The 16,902-nt window shown below is 40.7% G+C and overlaps 1 protein-coding gene across 1 annotated transcript in view; it reads left to right on the top strand.

The window, feature by feature from the left end:
• Positions 1-16,902, top strand: part of GABRB1 (gamma-aminobutyric acid type A receptor subunit beta1) — a gene marked incomplete at both ends in the record, with an annotated part of 119,094 nt that overhangs the window by 90,632 nt on the left and 11,560 nt on the right. Inside the window, one exon of the mRNA XM_080344127.1 lies at positions 1,486-1,568. Coding sequence (XP_080200253.1) covers positions 1,486-1,568 — 83 coding nt within the window. The remainder of the gene's footprint in view (positions 1-1,485; positions 1,569-16,902) is intronic.

Here is a 16,902-nt window from a genome sequence, read left to right as displayed (position 1 = left end):
TGCAATTCAATTAATGTGACAAAAAATCAGCTGAGGAAAAGCATAAATATATCATTTCCATGGTACTTTACACAGTATTATAAAGTAGTTTTGTGGACTGGTTCTCATAACAGCACTTCCTAGATGGTCTTTATACACAGATAGACAGATGGATTTTGTAGACTTAGGATAATTTGAAGCATGTCATATTAATGAAGACTGTGGCTTTTTTTTTTTTTTAATTCTGTCAGTTCTGTGACAGCAAAAAAAATTATCACCCCAATACAGCATGTATGTATGCTTGACTTTCAGCACATCAAAAGTAAAAATCTCCAGATGTATTCTGTGGCATTAATTAGCATGGAACTGGAACAACAGGACCAAATCCAGATCAAGAAAAAGAGGTTATCTGTCTTTCTCAGGTAGAAGTTGTTGGAGAGAGGAAAAAGAGAGAGACCAATGAAATCACAAGCCAAGTTTGCCCATTCACAACTTCAGAAGTTTTATAAGCATTTAAGAACTGACCTATCAACCAAAAAAAAAAAAAAAAAGGCAAATGCAGGTGCTAATGCACTTTATGTGAGTATGAAGCACCACTTTGACTGTCTTTCTTAAAGGGATCATTATAAAGAAGCTAAAATTTGACCCTTGTCCTATGAAGTCATTTAACCTTCCTCCCAAGTGTCACAGGCTTATCAGCAAGCATTTGCTTAGATGCCCTGTGATGTAGTCTAACAAACGTAGATGCCTTGTGATGTAATCTAACAAACGGAGAGGAATAGCCTTGCAAACAGGCTGAGGTCATGGAAATACATTCAGGGACTGATGTCAACTCACATGCCCTCTAGAAGGAGCAAGGATCTGGAAGGACCAGCCTACTTTGTAGCTATTCTCAGCGTTCCTTAGGCAACCAACAGCACAACATCACATTTCACAAGTTTTTGATTGCATCATGTCATTTTTAAGAGGGGATGTTCAATTATCATAGCTAATGTTAAACTGATTATGAAACCACAAAAATAATGCATCAGTAATTACCAATATTTTCACAGCATGGAGAAAAATGCATGTACCTATCAGACAAAATTAAAACAACAGTAGATGACAACAAAATGAAAAAAAGAAAGCTATAAGGAGTATGAGTTAAAATTAAAACAATTTACAAAACAATTTGAAGATAGATGAATTAAGAACATTGAAAATAAGATTTCCAAGTAGAAATCTCATTAAAGGTTCTTCAAAATGCTGTACACCTTTGCACATAGATTTTTCTGTCAAAATCCTGCTCTACAACATTTCAGCACATGCTCTCATTCTTTATATTGTGCTGTGTAAATTATTAATCACGCTTTACAAGCTACATAGAGTCTGTATGCCAGAAATCCACGTACATAACCATTCTGTATTTTCAATTAACAGAAAAGCCACTGTAGGAAATTTTGCCTTCTCAAACAAGTAAAGTGTGATTCAAATCTCATTGGGTATTTTGTAACTCTCCTCTTACAGGATCACGACAACAGCAGCTTGCATGATGGATCTACGCAGATACCCTCTGGATGAACAAAATTGCACACTAGAAATTGAAAGCTGTAAGTTACTGGAGGGAGAGGGTTGGCCAAATGACAGCTGTGGATTGAAAGGTAGCACAGGTTCAGTAAAGCTGGAGCACATTGTTCAAAGTACTGTGTGTGTCCAGTGAGCTCACATGCTGATTATACCCTAATATATTTCTATAAATATGTAAGCCAAAAACATTTAATTCACAATAATTGGTTGATCTAAGCTTGTAAGATATCTTTCAAAATCACTTGTCAAGAAAGGGAGAGAAGAGTATTTCTTGATGATTAGATCAGAAGACAGAAAACCCAGAACTGTCCATCTTCAGTGCCTAATCAACGCAGAACCTGAAGGAATGGCTTCACCTCAGTGCTAATCTCTAACACCAAGATTAACATCTGCCCCACATGTTGCTGGGAGGATTGATCAATTAATCTTACCAAAACACTTGGAGGTTATAAAAGGAAACAACTTGGGCTGTCAGCACCAAGGTTAATGAGAGCTTTTGCCATTGTTTTCCATGAGCTTAAGACCAAGGCATGCACTTGTAAATTTTTGACATCTGCATAGTTTTTGTATCTTTTATGATGCAGACTTTTAGAGAAATGCCTATCAGTGTTTTTGAAAATAAATTTTATCCTGTCATGGGTGAAACCAGCTTCTGCCACTGACCGCCAGTTTGTCTAAACAAACTGGTTAAGACTACAGAGTCCAAGGCAAAATAACGCAGCAGTTTTCTAAAGGCGTCCATTTGTCAGATTGCAACTGTTGCACTCTTAGAGTTAAATGATCTTTTATTATGATAATACTTCTCTCTAGAGAATCGTGTTCTAGAAATTATTAACAGATTTCCCCAAATACAGTATTTTGTTTGAGTTTACTGAAGAGAAAGAACAGTTCTGGCATTTGAATCTCTGCTTTGATGGATAGTTCGAAGTATTAAATGAATAGAAAGACAAGCTAAGCTAGGATTAAGGCTCTCCCTTACCTGCCAAAATCATTTCCTCAGACCTATGTTATCAACAAAACCAGTGTTTTCAGTGTTTGTAGCACCTCCCATTCAAAGAACTGAAAGTTATCAGAAGTCCAGTAAGTAGTTTTCGTTCTGCAGAAACTCATGATATAAGATTTTGCTCTTGACTGAAAAGGTGTTAAATTCCAAAAAAAAAAGCTCACAATATCAAGTTTCAAAAGCCTTCAGTTGTTTAGATTTGACAAATAGAAACATGTTCATAGTGTCAAAACAATGGAATATAATATAGATATAAAGCTTTCAATAGTATTATAACACAAATAGAAAATAATTAAGTCTAAACCAAAGAAGACAAAATAACTTTGAGTCTTAGGAAATGGTGCTGGGAAAGATTTGAGTTTATTCTGAACTGCAGAGATTTTCATCAGTTGTGTACACATAAATGTAATATATCAACATACCTGTGAGGCAGTGATTTTCAGGCACTGAAAAAAGCATGCAGTCAGTCTGGAGCACTGATGACAGACAAGATGGGCTCTCAGCCCAATGTTTATACTTGTTTATAATTTCTATTTGATGGCACCAGAAAGATGCCTTACTTAAGGTATTGAAAAGGGCACATACCTTCAAAATTATTCCCCAAAATGAACTATTTTGTTTCTTTGTAAGTGCATAATCAATACCAGCCTTAATATAAGTCAGTGCAGTGCTGCTTTTCATTTAGATTTTAAATTGTTTGGTAAGAAAATTGAAATGTTTCCCCAATAATTATTTGCTTTTGCTCCTTTTCTCAGAATGTAATTTTATAGTCATTTTAGAAATTCTTTGCTAGGTTGAAAACAACAAACCTTTTATTCTGCCAGAAAAAATATTTCAATCAAGTAAATATTCACAGTAGGCTTAATGAAGGTTATTTTTAATAGAGATCATTGTCTGAAGACAACCTGCTCATTCATTTCTTTAGATATTCAAAAATGGTGGGTTTTATTTTTAAGATTTTGACATTGCAGGCAGACATGTCAGAAAGCGAAGCAGGGAGAGGGCATTGTCAAGGTTCCCCATGAAGCACCTCAGTAGCTGCAGTCCTGAGTCACCACAATAGCATATTCTTGCTTCACTATTCAACGTCTACAGGGAAGTCTCTGGAAGGACATACTGGTTGTGCACCACGGTAAACCCCCACAACAGATGCAGTAGTGTGGCAATCTGGGCCAAGCCAATGTGCGTGTTAGGAATACTTCTGTTAGAACAACAGGCATTAACATTCCCTGTACATCTGCTTTCAGTAGCCCCATCCCTCTCTGTGTCACTCTGACTTGACTGAAGCACCACAAACCCACGCCCCTGTGTATGAACACATACGGAGCCATTTTCTTCTCATTCCTGAGAACCAGAGGCAGTAGGCACTTTTAGCTTCCCTTTCCAGTGCTGTCCATCACCCTACTGATCTCCCCAGTTACTTTCTGCTAGTACAAAATTCTGTCAATGTCTTATAATCCACCACCTTACAGGACCTACAGAGCCACTCATTAAGCTGCATGGTTGTCCTGCTCATCCTTGGGCTTTGCACTTTCCTTCCTTTTTTGGCACAAAACAGTTTTCTTGATGTTGCTTGCAGCTGCTTTGCTCATCGTCTGGCCTAAACGTAACACAGCGTGCAATGGATGTGTTTGGAGAACAAGTCATGTCTTGATTTTCAAAATAAAGTGCCTAACACATCTCTTCCATAACCATTCTACCTGATCAGTGGAGGAAATTGATATATATATGTATGTATGTATGTATGTATGTATACAGTATAACAGCAATCAAAATGGGCAACTTTGTACTGAATTCATACTTGAATTTGTTTGCTGGGAGATAATTGATTTGAAGTCTTGAGATTAAAGTACATGAGCATCTATCAGCCAGCAGCACAAATAACAAAACCAGGCTGACACTTGGCTGGATCATACCTCCTTATTCACAAGCTCTCCCATAAAATAAGCTTTGTAGCGATGAATACTCTGTGAGAATGGACTGAGATACCACTACTGGGACCTCATCAGGAATCAAAACTAGCATCAGATGGAATAAGCAATTAAAATGCTAACAAGATCAGGGATGAGAGAATACCATGTCACTCGTGTGGCCAGTCACACATTCCCAAAAGAAAATTGATTTTCAGACCTTTTGAACATTTGCTATAAATAATTCATGTCTCCAAAGATATCTGTGTTTATGTGTGAATACTTGTTGAGCCAATCCAAAGAAATCAACAAAATCTTTTTTCACAATTTGTCAACAGGCCAAACTTGGTGAAATGCATTACTTCTTCTGACTATTTAGATCAGTTCTATTGACAACGGAATGATTCTCCAAAAGCACAAACGTGCTTACCTGCTACCAGAAGCCCACAGACAGTAGAAGTGCCAGGAGCACTGACATCTCTGACAATTCTGCACCTAAAATATACCTAAAAGATTGCCTACCTCTAAACCAACCAAGCCAGAGACACGTTTTCCCCTCCAAAAGCTCAGTGCTCCCGAGTGCATGCCCAGCAGCTGTGCAGCTCTGGAGCAGCACCAGAGCACACAGATCCTGTAGCACACACAACCTGGCCCTCGCTTAAGTTCCTCTGTGTTTTCAAGGGACGCTTAGCCCTGCTGCAGAAGGAGCATGCTCCAGAGGAAACAGGCAGTCCCACAGACTAATTGCTCTTAAGCTACTCAAAGAAGAGATGAACACAGCACTATCTGTGAACAGAGAGGCAGCGAGTCATTAACACCTTGCAGGGATGCTATGGAAATTAGCCAAAGACAATCTCTGAAAAACTAAAGTGCTAAGATTCATTCCTTAATAATACTTAACAGTGAGTAATTTACAGCACTGCAAATAGCAGCAAAACAACTGCGCTACACAGGGATAGAAAAGACCACAAAGAATCAGACCTGCTCTATTATCAAACCCCTCCAGCAGAACAGTGAATGCAGGGATAATACATGCTTACATTGAGCCAGCAGATCATTCTCATTAAAAAATTACATTTCCAATTTTCCTGAAGCTGTCTTACAGGACTGCAGAAGCTATGTCTGCATAGCTGACAACCAGAGAAATATATACATTTAGAAGGAGGAGAGCATTTTGGCTGTACGTGTTCCTTCACACAAATTTTCACAGCTTTGCTCAAGCAGTTCACCCTATTCCAAATTCTGCAGAGGCAGATGGGGATACCATATCAGAGGCTTTACACCTGTTTTCAGTATCTAATACCGCAATGGCCACTGGAAGCTTCTGTGTCTAAAAACCAAGGGATTTTACGACTGGAACTGCTTCATCAGCAGAGCTGGGATCCATAACAAACCATTTCTCACGGATTAGCATATACTGGGACAGAGGAGACTTAATACTTGGCTGGAGGTTACCCAGACTGCTTGGCACTCTCACGTGAGCTCTGATGGATGTCAGCTTGGCAATTTAAGATGTTAAATCCCTGAACTGTTAGTTCTGCAGTACCAGGTAGCCTCTGGCAAGGGCTACAACTGCTATGGCAGTTCACAACCCAGTGCCTTGGCACAAGCCCTGTCCCTGGCAGCAGCTGCAGCAGGCTCTGGACTGGTATGGATAAGATGTAGACACACATCTCAGCTGACGAAGAAGCAGGCAGAAGGAGGAGGCAAACAACCAGGGACAGTAGCATCAAACTGCTGCAGATAAATCACCCTGGGCCTGTCTGTTAGACTTCCGACAGCACGGAGCTGCCCCCTTCTGGCACCCTTCATTACAAATACACGTCCTGACCTCACCACACCACCTAGAAGATAAGACTGGATACTGTTATTACTCTAATGCTCTTTGTCTCTGTGAAGTCACCAGTATCACAGTCTCAGTGTGACCTTGTGGACTGAGCTTTCACCTAGCTTTGACTCAGCAGAAAGTGATGTGCTGACAGCCTCACTCTGACAATACATTAAAACCCCATTTGGGGTTTCTCTTCCAGCATCCCCCAAACTTAAGTGAAATGTGCTTCACCAGGAGAGGGAGGACCAGGCTGCTCTCCAATTTGGCAAAGTTACTTACTTATTGGCAAGCTAGTATATGTTTTACAACAGGTCTGAGCAGATTATCAGAACTGTCCCTTTGGTCTCAAAAATCTGTGTCTCTATGACAACTGTGATGCTGCAGCATGATTCAGGGATCGACACTGCAACACTGAACCATTTGTTAGCCTTGTCAGCAGCACTCTTTGAAACCATTTCACTTGTGTGGGAGAACTGAACAAGCCCACAGAAACCTGAACAGAGCGAGTTGGGGAGAAAAGGAAGATTTATTTAGTCAGCTACAGTATAGAAAATGGCAATTCTGCCTCAACTCCCTGGTTTTTATGGCTATCCCTGATTCATGTAGAAATAGACCTAACACTAAATATATGTAATGATTTGATGAAAGCACAACCAACTTAAAGTGATAATGCAGTGGATCAATGAAATATTCCACTTGAACCTGTACATGGCTTGTTGCCAGAAAAAACAACAACTGTGTTCATACCTAAACATTCATTATCACCTCTGTTGGCACAGAGTGGTCTGACAGAATGAGATTTGAACAGATTTATCACAGCTCCCTGCCTGAGAAAAGATTGCATTGATCCAGTGTATGATTGCATTTGAATTACCAAGGATGTAAGAACCTACACCTCAAACAAAAAGGGCTGTTTTTATTAGAGATGAAAAATCTGTCTTAAATCCAGGCTTTTCCAGACAGCTTTTCCTTCACCTGTCTGCAGGCACCAGATATCTAGTAATTTATTCATGCCTGACAGGAAAAATTCACTAATGAATATGAGTGTGCTGGTACCTGAGGCCACAGGAGCTTTGAGCTGGATCCACTCGCATCTTTTCCCTAAAGTATCCCAAACCACTAACAGGGCATCTGGTGTCATTCTGCTGCTTCTCACCAAGCATATCAAATTGCTTCCACAGAAGGCATCATCTCTCCCCTCCCAAAAGAGCTTGCTGCTCAGAGTATTCTAGAAACCAGTTGCGATGCCTCTTCCCAGTTAAAAAAAGGCTGGACGGAAACTCAACTCCATGCCTGTTTTAAGAGATTTGATCTTTTTAATGTTTCTAATGAGGGCAGATCCTATCCTGCACAGTTGCTTAGGTTCTGCCACATCCATAAACAAAGAGCTTCTCTCGCTCACCCACCTGTCAGACTCCCTCTGCTCCCCCATGGGACATGTCAACCATAAACCATGTCCCAGCATGTGTTGCCTCCCACAGGCACTGCAAACCCTTGGGAAAAAAGCTAATTTTCTCCTCTTTGACTTGTATCTGCTTATTACAGTGTAGCGCTGGGAATAAGAGCTCTCTCCCGCTTCTGGCCAATTCCTTTAACTGCTCTAAAGTACAAACTCAGCCTTAAAATTTCTTTCAAACTTGGTGGACTGTGGAGAGAGAGAGAGAGGTATCTGTTAGAAATTCAGATCACTCCAGCAGTAGAATTTTTCTAAGATAACCTGCCTGAATGCAAAAGGCAGAAGAGTTCCTGCCTGCCCATCTTGACTTCATCTTCCAGCTGTAAGTGATATGAGGCTCTTAGCATTTAATCCAATTCACAACATCTGCAATTCACCAATATGCAGGTGGGGCTGTCCATCAGTTACCATAAAATCCATGCCTTCTTCTGTACTCCCATTGCTTCCCGCTTCCGTGACACGCACAAAACGCCTCATGTCACAGGGCTTTGCCATGGATCAAATGCCATATTCAAGCAACTAGCTCCCACAAACCCTATCAAAAGAACAGTTGACACCAGAAATAAAGAAGACCACACTTAGCGCACTTGTAAAGCAAGCAAAACAGTACTATAGGGAACATCTCAGCAAGAGCAGGAATGGAAATCAGCACACGCAGGCCGGTGGTGTGATTCCATATACTGCCCATTGGGACAACAGTGTGACTCTTGGAAACACATTTTTCAATTTGAAATACACTTCAATCATTTTAAAAGACATTCCAATAATACACCCTAGGTCACTGTGAATACCCTATGCAGAATACACACTCAACTTGTATTGCTGCAAATTCACTCTCAGAAGGATGGCAGGCACACAGCAATCTGTAGGTCCACGTTAACTTTTGGCACAGCTGAAATGCCATCCTTCTGAGCTGCAGAGAACATGCTGGCAGCAAAACAGGAGTGGTTTTAAAGCAATGGCGTGAGCATCCACAGCAGCAGATTTAAACATCACAGGGACAGAAACACAAGCACAGAGCTGTGGAGCTGAGCAAGTTGTTTTTCAGATACTCTGGAAGGCAAATTCGCAAACAACTCGTTGGTACTGAAACTGAGAAATTAGCCAAATAGGACTGTACATTTCATTTTTTTCACATCAAAATTTAAAATGTATTTTTCACTCAGTTTAAGTCTTTCCTTACCACTCATCTTTTAAGTCAGTCACTAAGCTGAAATAATTCATTTTTCACAGTACAGTAGTGTTAAGCCACAGCGACTGCTCTGTTTCCAGACTTTGGAAAGATTTGTTTCCCCAGAGGACTATAAACCAGTTATTTTACTTTCACAATGTATTTTTACACTGCACACAAATTTAGAAGATACTCAGATGCTGCTAGTATAGTCTATGACTTTCAGTGTTCAAAAAGATGGATAGTTTGTCTCTGTATGGATGCATAGATTTTAATAGCAAATACTTGACATTCAACAGTTTCAGTGCACGAGGACATGAAATTAGGCATGTCACCTACCTATCTGCCATATCTTAAGCCCTCTTTTGTTACACACAGAGGAATGCAGAGTTATTTTCACCGGCTGCTCTTCTCATTTTAGTGACATCTCAGTAGCCTCAGAGGTACCAATACAAGGCCCATGCTGTCTCCCCTGGTGACAGCAGAGGACAGGAAAGCTGGGGCTGAGCTGCTTCCCAGCACAGCCTTGCCAGGTCTCAGTCTTCAGCTTCTAGCAGCCCCTGGGCCAGAGGAACAGCAAAAAGAAAAGCTGGGCTTGCTTTTCAAATATAAGGGTTCATTCAGAGGAGGGGTTGATCTCTCTAGAAACAGCTGTGCTCTTAAATGAGTCTGTCTGCAGTCAGAGCAGGAGGAAAAATAATCTTTGCACCTGGTCATATGGAAGAGCTGGCATATAGTGCTTTGAGATACTGCAGTTGTCCTAGGATGTTACAGCTGTAAGTACAGCTTATGTATTTGCTTGTCTTCTGCCAGGGTGTGAATTGCCATATAAAGTGAACAAAACCCAGAACAAATTGGGAGATTCTGATGCTCATGGATTCACTTCGATTTGTGAGAATGGAGCCTTACCCCAAATGCATCTGAGTTTGCAGATATTATGAATCTTGAGAAATTCTCTGTTCAGTGTATATTCATTCTGTGTCTTGATCTATATCTTTAGCTCCTTGACACTGCAGCAATACAAATAAACAAAATACAGTGCCCCAAGTCCCCATGTGGAAAGACAGCTTATTTGACCTGGCACAATGTTAGCATGAAGTAGTTTTATTAAGTGGGCAGTATACTCACATATGATTCCTCCCACCCTTGGGGAGGCATAGAAATACAAGGTATGGTTGCGTAAGCCATGCTGGCTTTAGTAAGAACCACAAGAGTGGTCAGAGTGCTGACCACAACCAGTCAGAGTGCTGTTGAAAACATGGGTCCTACTGCCTTAAATGAGAGCAAGTTTTGGCCTGACATGGTGCAGCAGAAACCAGATGGACCTGGATTTCAAATGCCTTTTTCACCAAGTACAACAGCTGCCTCTAAAATTGGTGGAGTCTGCCTGACAATAAAATGGGAGCACTTAGAAGTAGATGTTAATTAGTCAAATGAAATAAGTGCTCAAGGGCAAGATGTGTTTACAATACAAGCAAACAAAACTATGTACCATGCAATATTGACTGAACTAAATTAAGTGAATGCTAAGCAGCTGGACCTCTGTTGCTAATGTTTACATAATGTGCTTATAAATAGTGTTGTTCTCTTTTTAACTTTGTAAAGCAACTCAAGTCAGAAAAAACTTTGAGGATAGTGGCTCAGACTGGGATAGCCATGTATGGTACAGCACTTGTAGGTGGGAAAGGAGGAGGAGGAAACTGAAGGATGAAAAGGGTGATTTGCATGGGACTTACAAAGTCTAGATAATGTGCTCCTGACAGCACTGCAGGCAGGTTACTTTAGTCTGGTGTGGGAATCCTTTGAGTCAGCAAAAGAGGTGAGGGACAGGGCTTCCAGGAGAGGTCAGGTCTCTCAACATGCTGAGGTCTTCCTGAGTCAGGCTCTCTCAGCCGGCACTGTCAGGATCAGAGTACAAACAATTTGGTCTGCATTTTGGTGCTTCCGAAGAGGGATTTTTTTTTCTTCCTCATCAAACCAGGGGGGAATGAAGGATAGAAGATAAAAAGAAAGAGGAAAAAAAACCCAAATCAAACCTCACTAGAAGAAGAAAGGAGCTTTAGTTCAACTTTCTGCAGATTGAGATACAGCTGGTATCCAGTAGAAGTGTCTGTTCAAAAGGAGAAGACAGGGAGGAGTCTCAAAACAAATTCAGCAAAAAAGGCATCTCAGAACAAAAACAAGAGAAGCCTGGGATTTCTGACACTTGCTACTGGAAAGCTCTGAATTCTCAGGGTCTGGTACCAGCAGCAAGCGAACATGGATGTAGGCACAGAAGCTATGGGGATTAATCTCCTCATGCATAGCTTCTGCCCTGATCACTGTTGACTGGCCTTAAACATTAACACAATGATGTGACTTCAGAACTTTGCTGGTTTCAACCCCACAGGAGAAGAAGATTCAAGCAAAGAAGCGAGAAACATGGAAACAGTTGAACAAACAGACCCTCAGCATTTGTAACTACCAAAGTAACAAAAGTACCATTTTTAAATGCCATTTTTCAGAGCCACTTAAACTGAATTATAAGATGGGAAACTAGCTAAAGGTCTATAGAAACTGATGTATGATGACTATACTTCTCAGGGCTGATCTGTAACTAGCAGTTGTGCATCTGTACATTAAATGCACAGTTACTCAAATATCTAGTCTGCACAAGCAGACACTCATCACTGCACACTTGCTTGGTCCAAAAATGTTTAAAAAGCAACATCATTGCTGCTAATTTTGAGACAATAGGTCATCAAGATGTCTCACGTCCACAGTTAAATCACTAGCACTGCTCACTAAACATTTGCATATAAGAGACTTCTTAATTTTCAGTGACATTTTGACCAGGGAGGCACTATGGCCAGGTTGCTTATTACTACAGAAAATGCATGGGCACCAGCAAAAGTTTTCTAATCACAATCTAATTTATAGGATTTACACAAAGATGGGTGTAGTCAGAGGCTCTCAAGATCAGGCCAAAAATTATCACTACAGTTGTGAAGTAAAAATATGAGTTCTAAAGGTGAAATGCATGAAATGTGCAAATCAGGCTGCAGTGGAACATGTGAGACCCTGAGCTGCTGTACTGTCTCAGATCCAACATCTGTGTCATCCATCATCTTGTCCCTGACAGCGGCCAGCAGCATATGTCTGTGAAGCTAGAACAGAGCATAGGCTATATAATACATGCTGATATTTCCCCAGTAAACTCCTCCAGTAAGTGTTCTGCACTTTGCTACCTCAAGTCAGAAATAGTATCGTGTCTAATAACCTCTTTAATTTTTTATTCTTGTGAACAAGCAGAAGCTTCTGACCCATCATCTTGTGGAATGAGTTCTACAGTTTATCTGTACGTTGTATTTCCCTTTGTTTCCCAAACTAGCCACTAGACATACGAATTGTTGCCTTCTTGGTCTGGAAGTGTGAGGGATTTTAACAAGTTGTGTCTTGTTCAAGCTCACCATGCTAATTTAGGATCTTATAGGCTTTTGTCCTATAACGTTCCCTCAGCCACCTTACCTCCAGGCTGAAGAATCCTTGCTCAATCAGTCTTTCCTTCAATGGAAGCAAGTCTATCCTTCATCATCTCAGTGGCCGTTCTTTGTAGCCAACTTAGTACAGAAATTTTGGGGAAAGAAATAAAGAAAACTTCTTATAATAGTCAAGAAATAGTACCACATGAATTGGAAAGTGTATGAAAATGCAAACAGAGAATTTTGCATTTACTCTCCTTTTCCTTTCCTAATAATTAGGAAATGTTTGGGGTTTTTTTAGCCAATGAGAATGAAACTCTCATTAGTGAACTGGAAAAAAAAATAAAACACCAGTATGCCTTATAAGTTTTTCTTGCACACAAAAGCCATACTAGATAAAATATATTAATGTATACTTCTGATTGTGCGCTGCATTATACTTATTTTAGGCCCAGTAGGTCCTTTGACATCACTGGCATAATTCAGTGGGAGACAAACCAGTAAGGCATTTGCAGTACAAGTCTGACTACTTATTCAGAAACCTTGAATGTTTCCTTCTGTTGAGACTATGGTGATACTGAGACGTCCTGCTGTGTTAACCATTAAAGAGATACTAAGCAAAACCAAACAATTCCTCTCTTTCTATCTTGTATCAAGTTTCATTTGCAAATGAGATTTTAAAAGTTACAGGGGCAAAAAACTGTAACAAATAGCAATGAAATGAGGAAAGGCTGAGGGAGCTGGGGCTCTTTAGTTTGGAGGAGACTGAGGGGTGATCTTATTAATGTTTATACATATATAAAGGTTGAGTGTCATGAGGATGGAGCCAGGCTCTTCTCGGTGACAACCAATGGTAAGACAAGGAGTAATGGGTACAAACTGGAACACAAGAGGTTCCACTTAAATATGAGAAGAAACTTCTTCTCAGTGAGGGTAACAGAGCACTGGAACAGCCTGCCCAGGGAGGTTGTGTAGTCTCCTTCTCTGGAGACATTCAAAACCCGCCCGGACACATTCCTCATCTGGGTGTTCCTGCTCTGGTGAGGGAATTGGACTAGATGATCTTTTGAGGTCCCTTCCAATCTCTAACATTCTGTGATTCTGTGTAATATCAAAGGTATTTGCACAGTAAGGCAAGGTTATAATTCACTCTCTGAACTAGATTAGGATGTTGCAAGAGTGACTTTATGCTATAATAACATTTATTTTCTCCTTCTAATGCATAGGAAGTGATGTCTCCAACTGGGATGGAACAGATTGCCCCATATGTTAAATTTATTTTGATTTGAGAAACCTTCTTAAATAACTGACAATTTGTAGTACTCCAGCATTCTAACCAAGTTTTCATTTGGGTCAATATTGCTTAGGCTAAATTCTGATTCGTATACCCCACTACAATCTGCCATCTGCCTATAGAAAGTATTTCTCAGTGAAAACAAAACAAAACAAATTTTTAAAAGGAAAAAAAAATAACAAACAAACAAATAAAAAAACCACAGCATCACTAATAGATGTAAACACCCACTCTTAACACAGGTGGCAGGGAGCCTTTTCAAGCAATTCTGTCACCTTAATGTTAACTAGTGATACTGCTTTCCAAAACACATCTTGAGATCTGCAGTGCCCCATTTGTATGTTGGGTTTAAGCTCAAGCAGTACAATAAGATTACCACTGTATGGACCACCTTAGTGGTGTGTGGAAGAAATGCTTTGTCTTCCTGTTTGAATACAGTCATAGGAATAATAACTGTGAAACAAGAAAAATGATACTGTAAGAATACATCCAGCAACAAAGACTAAGTTGTTAGGAAAGGGATGATCCAGTAGTGATGGGAGAGGGTTGGATTCCAGCCTCATGTCCTTACACAAGTCCAAATAATTTGGGGCACATAGAATGGAAATAGTGTTTTGAAATGTCCTATTTAGACTCAGATCCCTAAGGCAAAGACCCTGTTACCGGGTGTTTCAGGAATAAGCAGATGGAAAATGGGCCTCCCTTTGGACATCTCTGTGGAATTGGTAATAATAGTAGAAGCATTACTTTATTTGTTACGTTAATGCAATACAGATCTTTATTTATCCCAGAGGTATTTGAAATAGTAAGTGCTGTGGTGGAAAATAAAACAGCCTGGTGGTATTAACATTGAATACACTGATAACCTTGGCTATAACACAATGTCAGCAACATTTCTAATTTTTTTCTTTTCTGTGAACTGCAAGATTTATACATAACCTATTTCTTACTGTGCTTGAATCTAGGTACTTTTTAAATCTTTAGTATTTCTGCCTAAGTGTTCTCACTTAAACTCTTAGCTGCTGGTGTAGAAGAAAAAAACGTGTCGGCACATCAAGGACTGTATTATCATTTTGAGACATTATTTTCTAGGAAACAGAAGTTTAATAGCTGGAGCTGAGCAACTAAGTCTATTTTAATGGTTTGGAAGCTGGAAAATTATCTAACAAGCAAAGGCTTAAATAGATCAAATAATTTTCATAGGAGCTTTATTAATTTAAAAAAAAAAAAAAAGTCTTAGCAATTGCTGCTTATTTAGGTCAACAAAACAAAAGCACACACAGAAATACTAGGGAGTTTGATTAAGTGGGCTAGACTGCTAGGGATATCAGCCCAGAAAGCATTGAGCAAACATGTTGAAATCCCAACACATCCTCCGTATGAAGTCCAGCCGTTCAACACAGTCTCCTACATTAAACGATCGGGCGCACATCACCGTCCCGAGCCCCGGCTCTGCTCTAGCGCAGACCAGCTGCTGCCCTGGCCGAATCTGGCAACAGGCGTCACCCCTTCGGGACGGCACGTTCGGGGCCCGGCGAGCCGGGCTGTCCCCAGGCTGTCCCTGAGCCCGGCGGGCGGCAGCGGGCTGGGGGCGGCGGGCACAGCCCCATCGCGGAGTGTGGGCGCCCTCCCGTGGCCGCTGGGCCGCTCCGCGCCGCCGTGTGGGGGACAGGCGGGGCTGAGGGGGCCGACACCCCCCGTGCCCCCGCGGAGCCCCTCCTCACACCGGCCGCTCCCAGGCGGAGAACCCGATTCTGATCCGTAACTGGACTGGTTTAACTCGTCTTCTTAAATCAGTCTAATGTTATTAATTTAGGGAAGCAATTCTAGACTTCTGCAGTAAAAGTTGCAACCACTCTTGACAGCTGTTATGAACATCATTCAAATGTTTCAGGTTCCCAATACATGACTTCTATGAAATTTTCGTGCAGTCGTCAGTGTCCATTTGTAAGTACTGTGCTCTCTGTCACAAAAGCAGAGGGATCCCTTTAAAAAAGTGACACGGATACCTACACAGAGAGAAATAGATCACATGGAAAAAATGCTGCCAAGGGAATTCCTGGGCAGTACAGATAAGTTCAGTGAACAAATCAGGGTGTTAGAGCTGGACACTGCACAGACTAGACTCACTTTTTCTATCACTGAAATAGTTTTTCTTCCGTTGTAAATGTTAAAGGCACATCCTGCCAGAAATGGGGGTTTATCATTGCCTGCTAGCCAGAAGCTAGTGCTGCTCCATACTGAATGTTTCTTAATTTACATCACTGTGGTTCTTCACTTGAAGGCACTATCCACTTCAAAAAGCAGAAGGAGTGATCTGTCCTCTGCTAACTCTGTTCGGAGCTGAAGACTGGTTCCAGTCTAAACCGCAGCCAAATGTCTTTCTCTTGAGTGCTGTTTTGGAAAGCAAGAAGCAATGTCAGTACCTGTGGAACACGAGGGCCTCCAAGCCCTGCATCTGTGAGTCATCCTCAGTCGTGAAAGCAATGCTGCTCACACAGCTAGAACAACGTGCAAAGCATGTAATGAAGGGCATCACACAACAAATATCGTATCACATCAGGGAATGGACTGCCTGGGGAGAGTTTATACCTTGTTAGTGTCTAGCAGAGTTATTACAATGACTGGCAGGGAAATCATGATTGTACTGAGGCTCTCTCTCTACAAAACCACAGGAAGACGTTCCTGCTCAATTAGTCTCCTAAAAAGAGATCTAACAAATGTGAATTATTGAAAAACATCACTAGTCCTTTCTCATAATTGCCCCCAGCTTTAACTGCAGTAAGTTCAAGGAACAAATAAGCACATTAGAAACAGCAGTATCTCACACTAGATCCATTTTTTGTAGTATTTGCAAGTCTTTTGGTTTTTTAAGTTTGTAAAGGTTAAAGACATGGCCTGCCAGCAGTGATAGCTGGTCATCAGCTGAAATCTTCCATGCAAGGTTCTTGATTTTGGTCAATTGACTTTATAACTTTGTAGTTCTACTTTTCATTTAGCAGCCAAAGTCATAGAAACCTTTCCAAGACTAGTGACAAGCAAATTTGCCTACATTACAAAACTCCCCAAAATCTCTTTTTTGAAGGGTTCAGCATCACCACACACTGTACCAATAACATGGTGCAATTCTTTTGTAGCAAGATGTGCCTACTCTCATTTTGAAATGTGCCCTGTAATGTCCCAGGTGTTTATAGGGTACCGTTTTGGTTTTAACAACTAAATCTACAATTA

This window comes from Nesoenas mayeri (genome assembly GCF_963082525.1).
Source record: "Nesoenas mayeri genome assembly, chromosome: 4".
Taxonomy (NCBI): Eukaryota; Metazoa; Chordata; class Aves; order Columbiformes; family Columbidae; genus Nesoenas; species Nesoenas mayeri.
The sequence above is the reverse complement of the archived record's forward strand: the minus strand, read 5'-3'. Positions and strand labels throughout refer to the sequence as shown.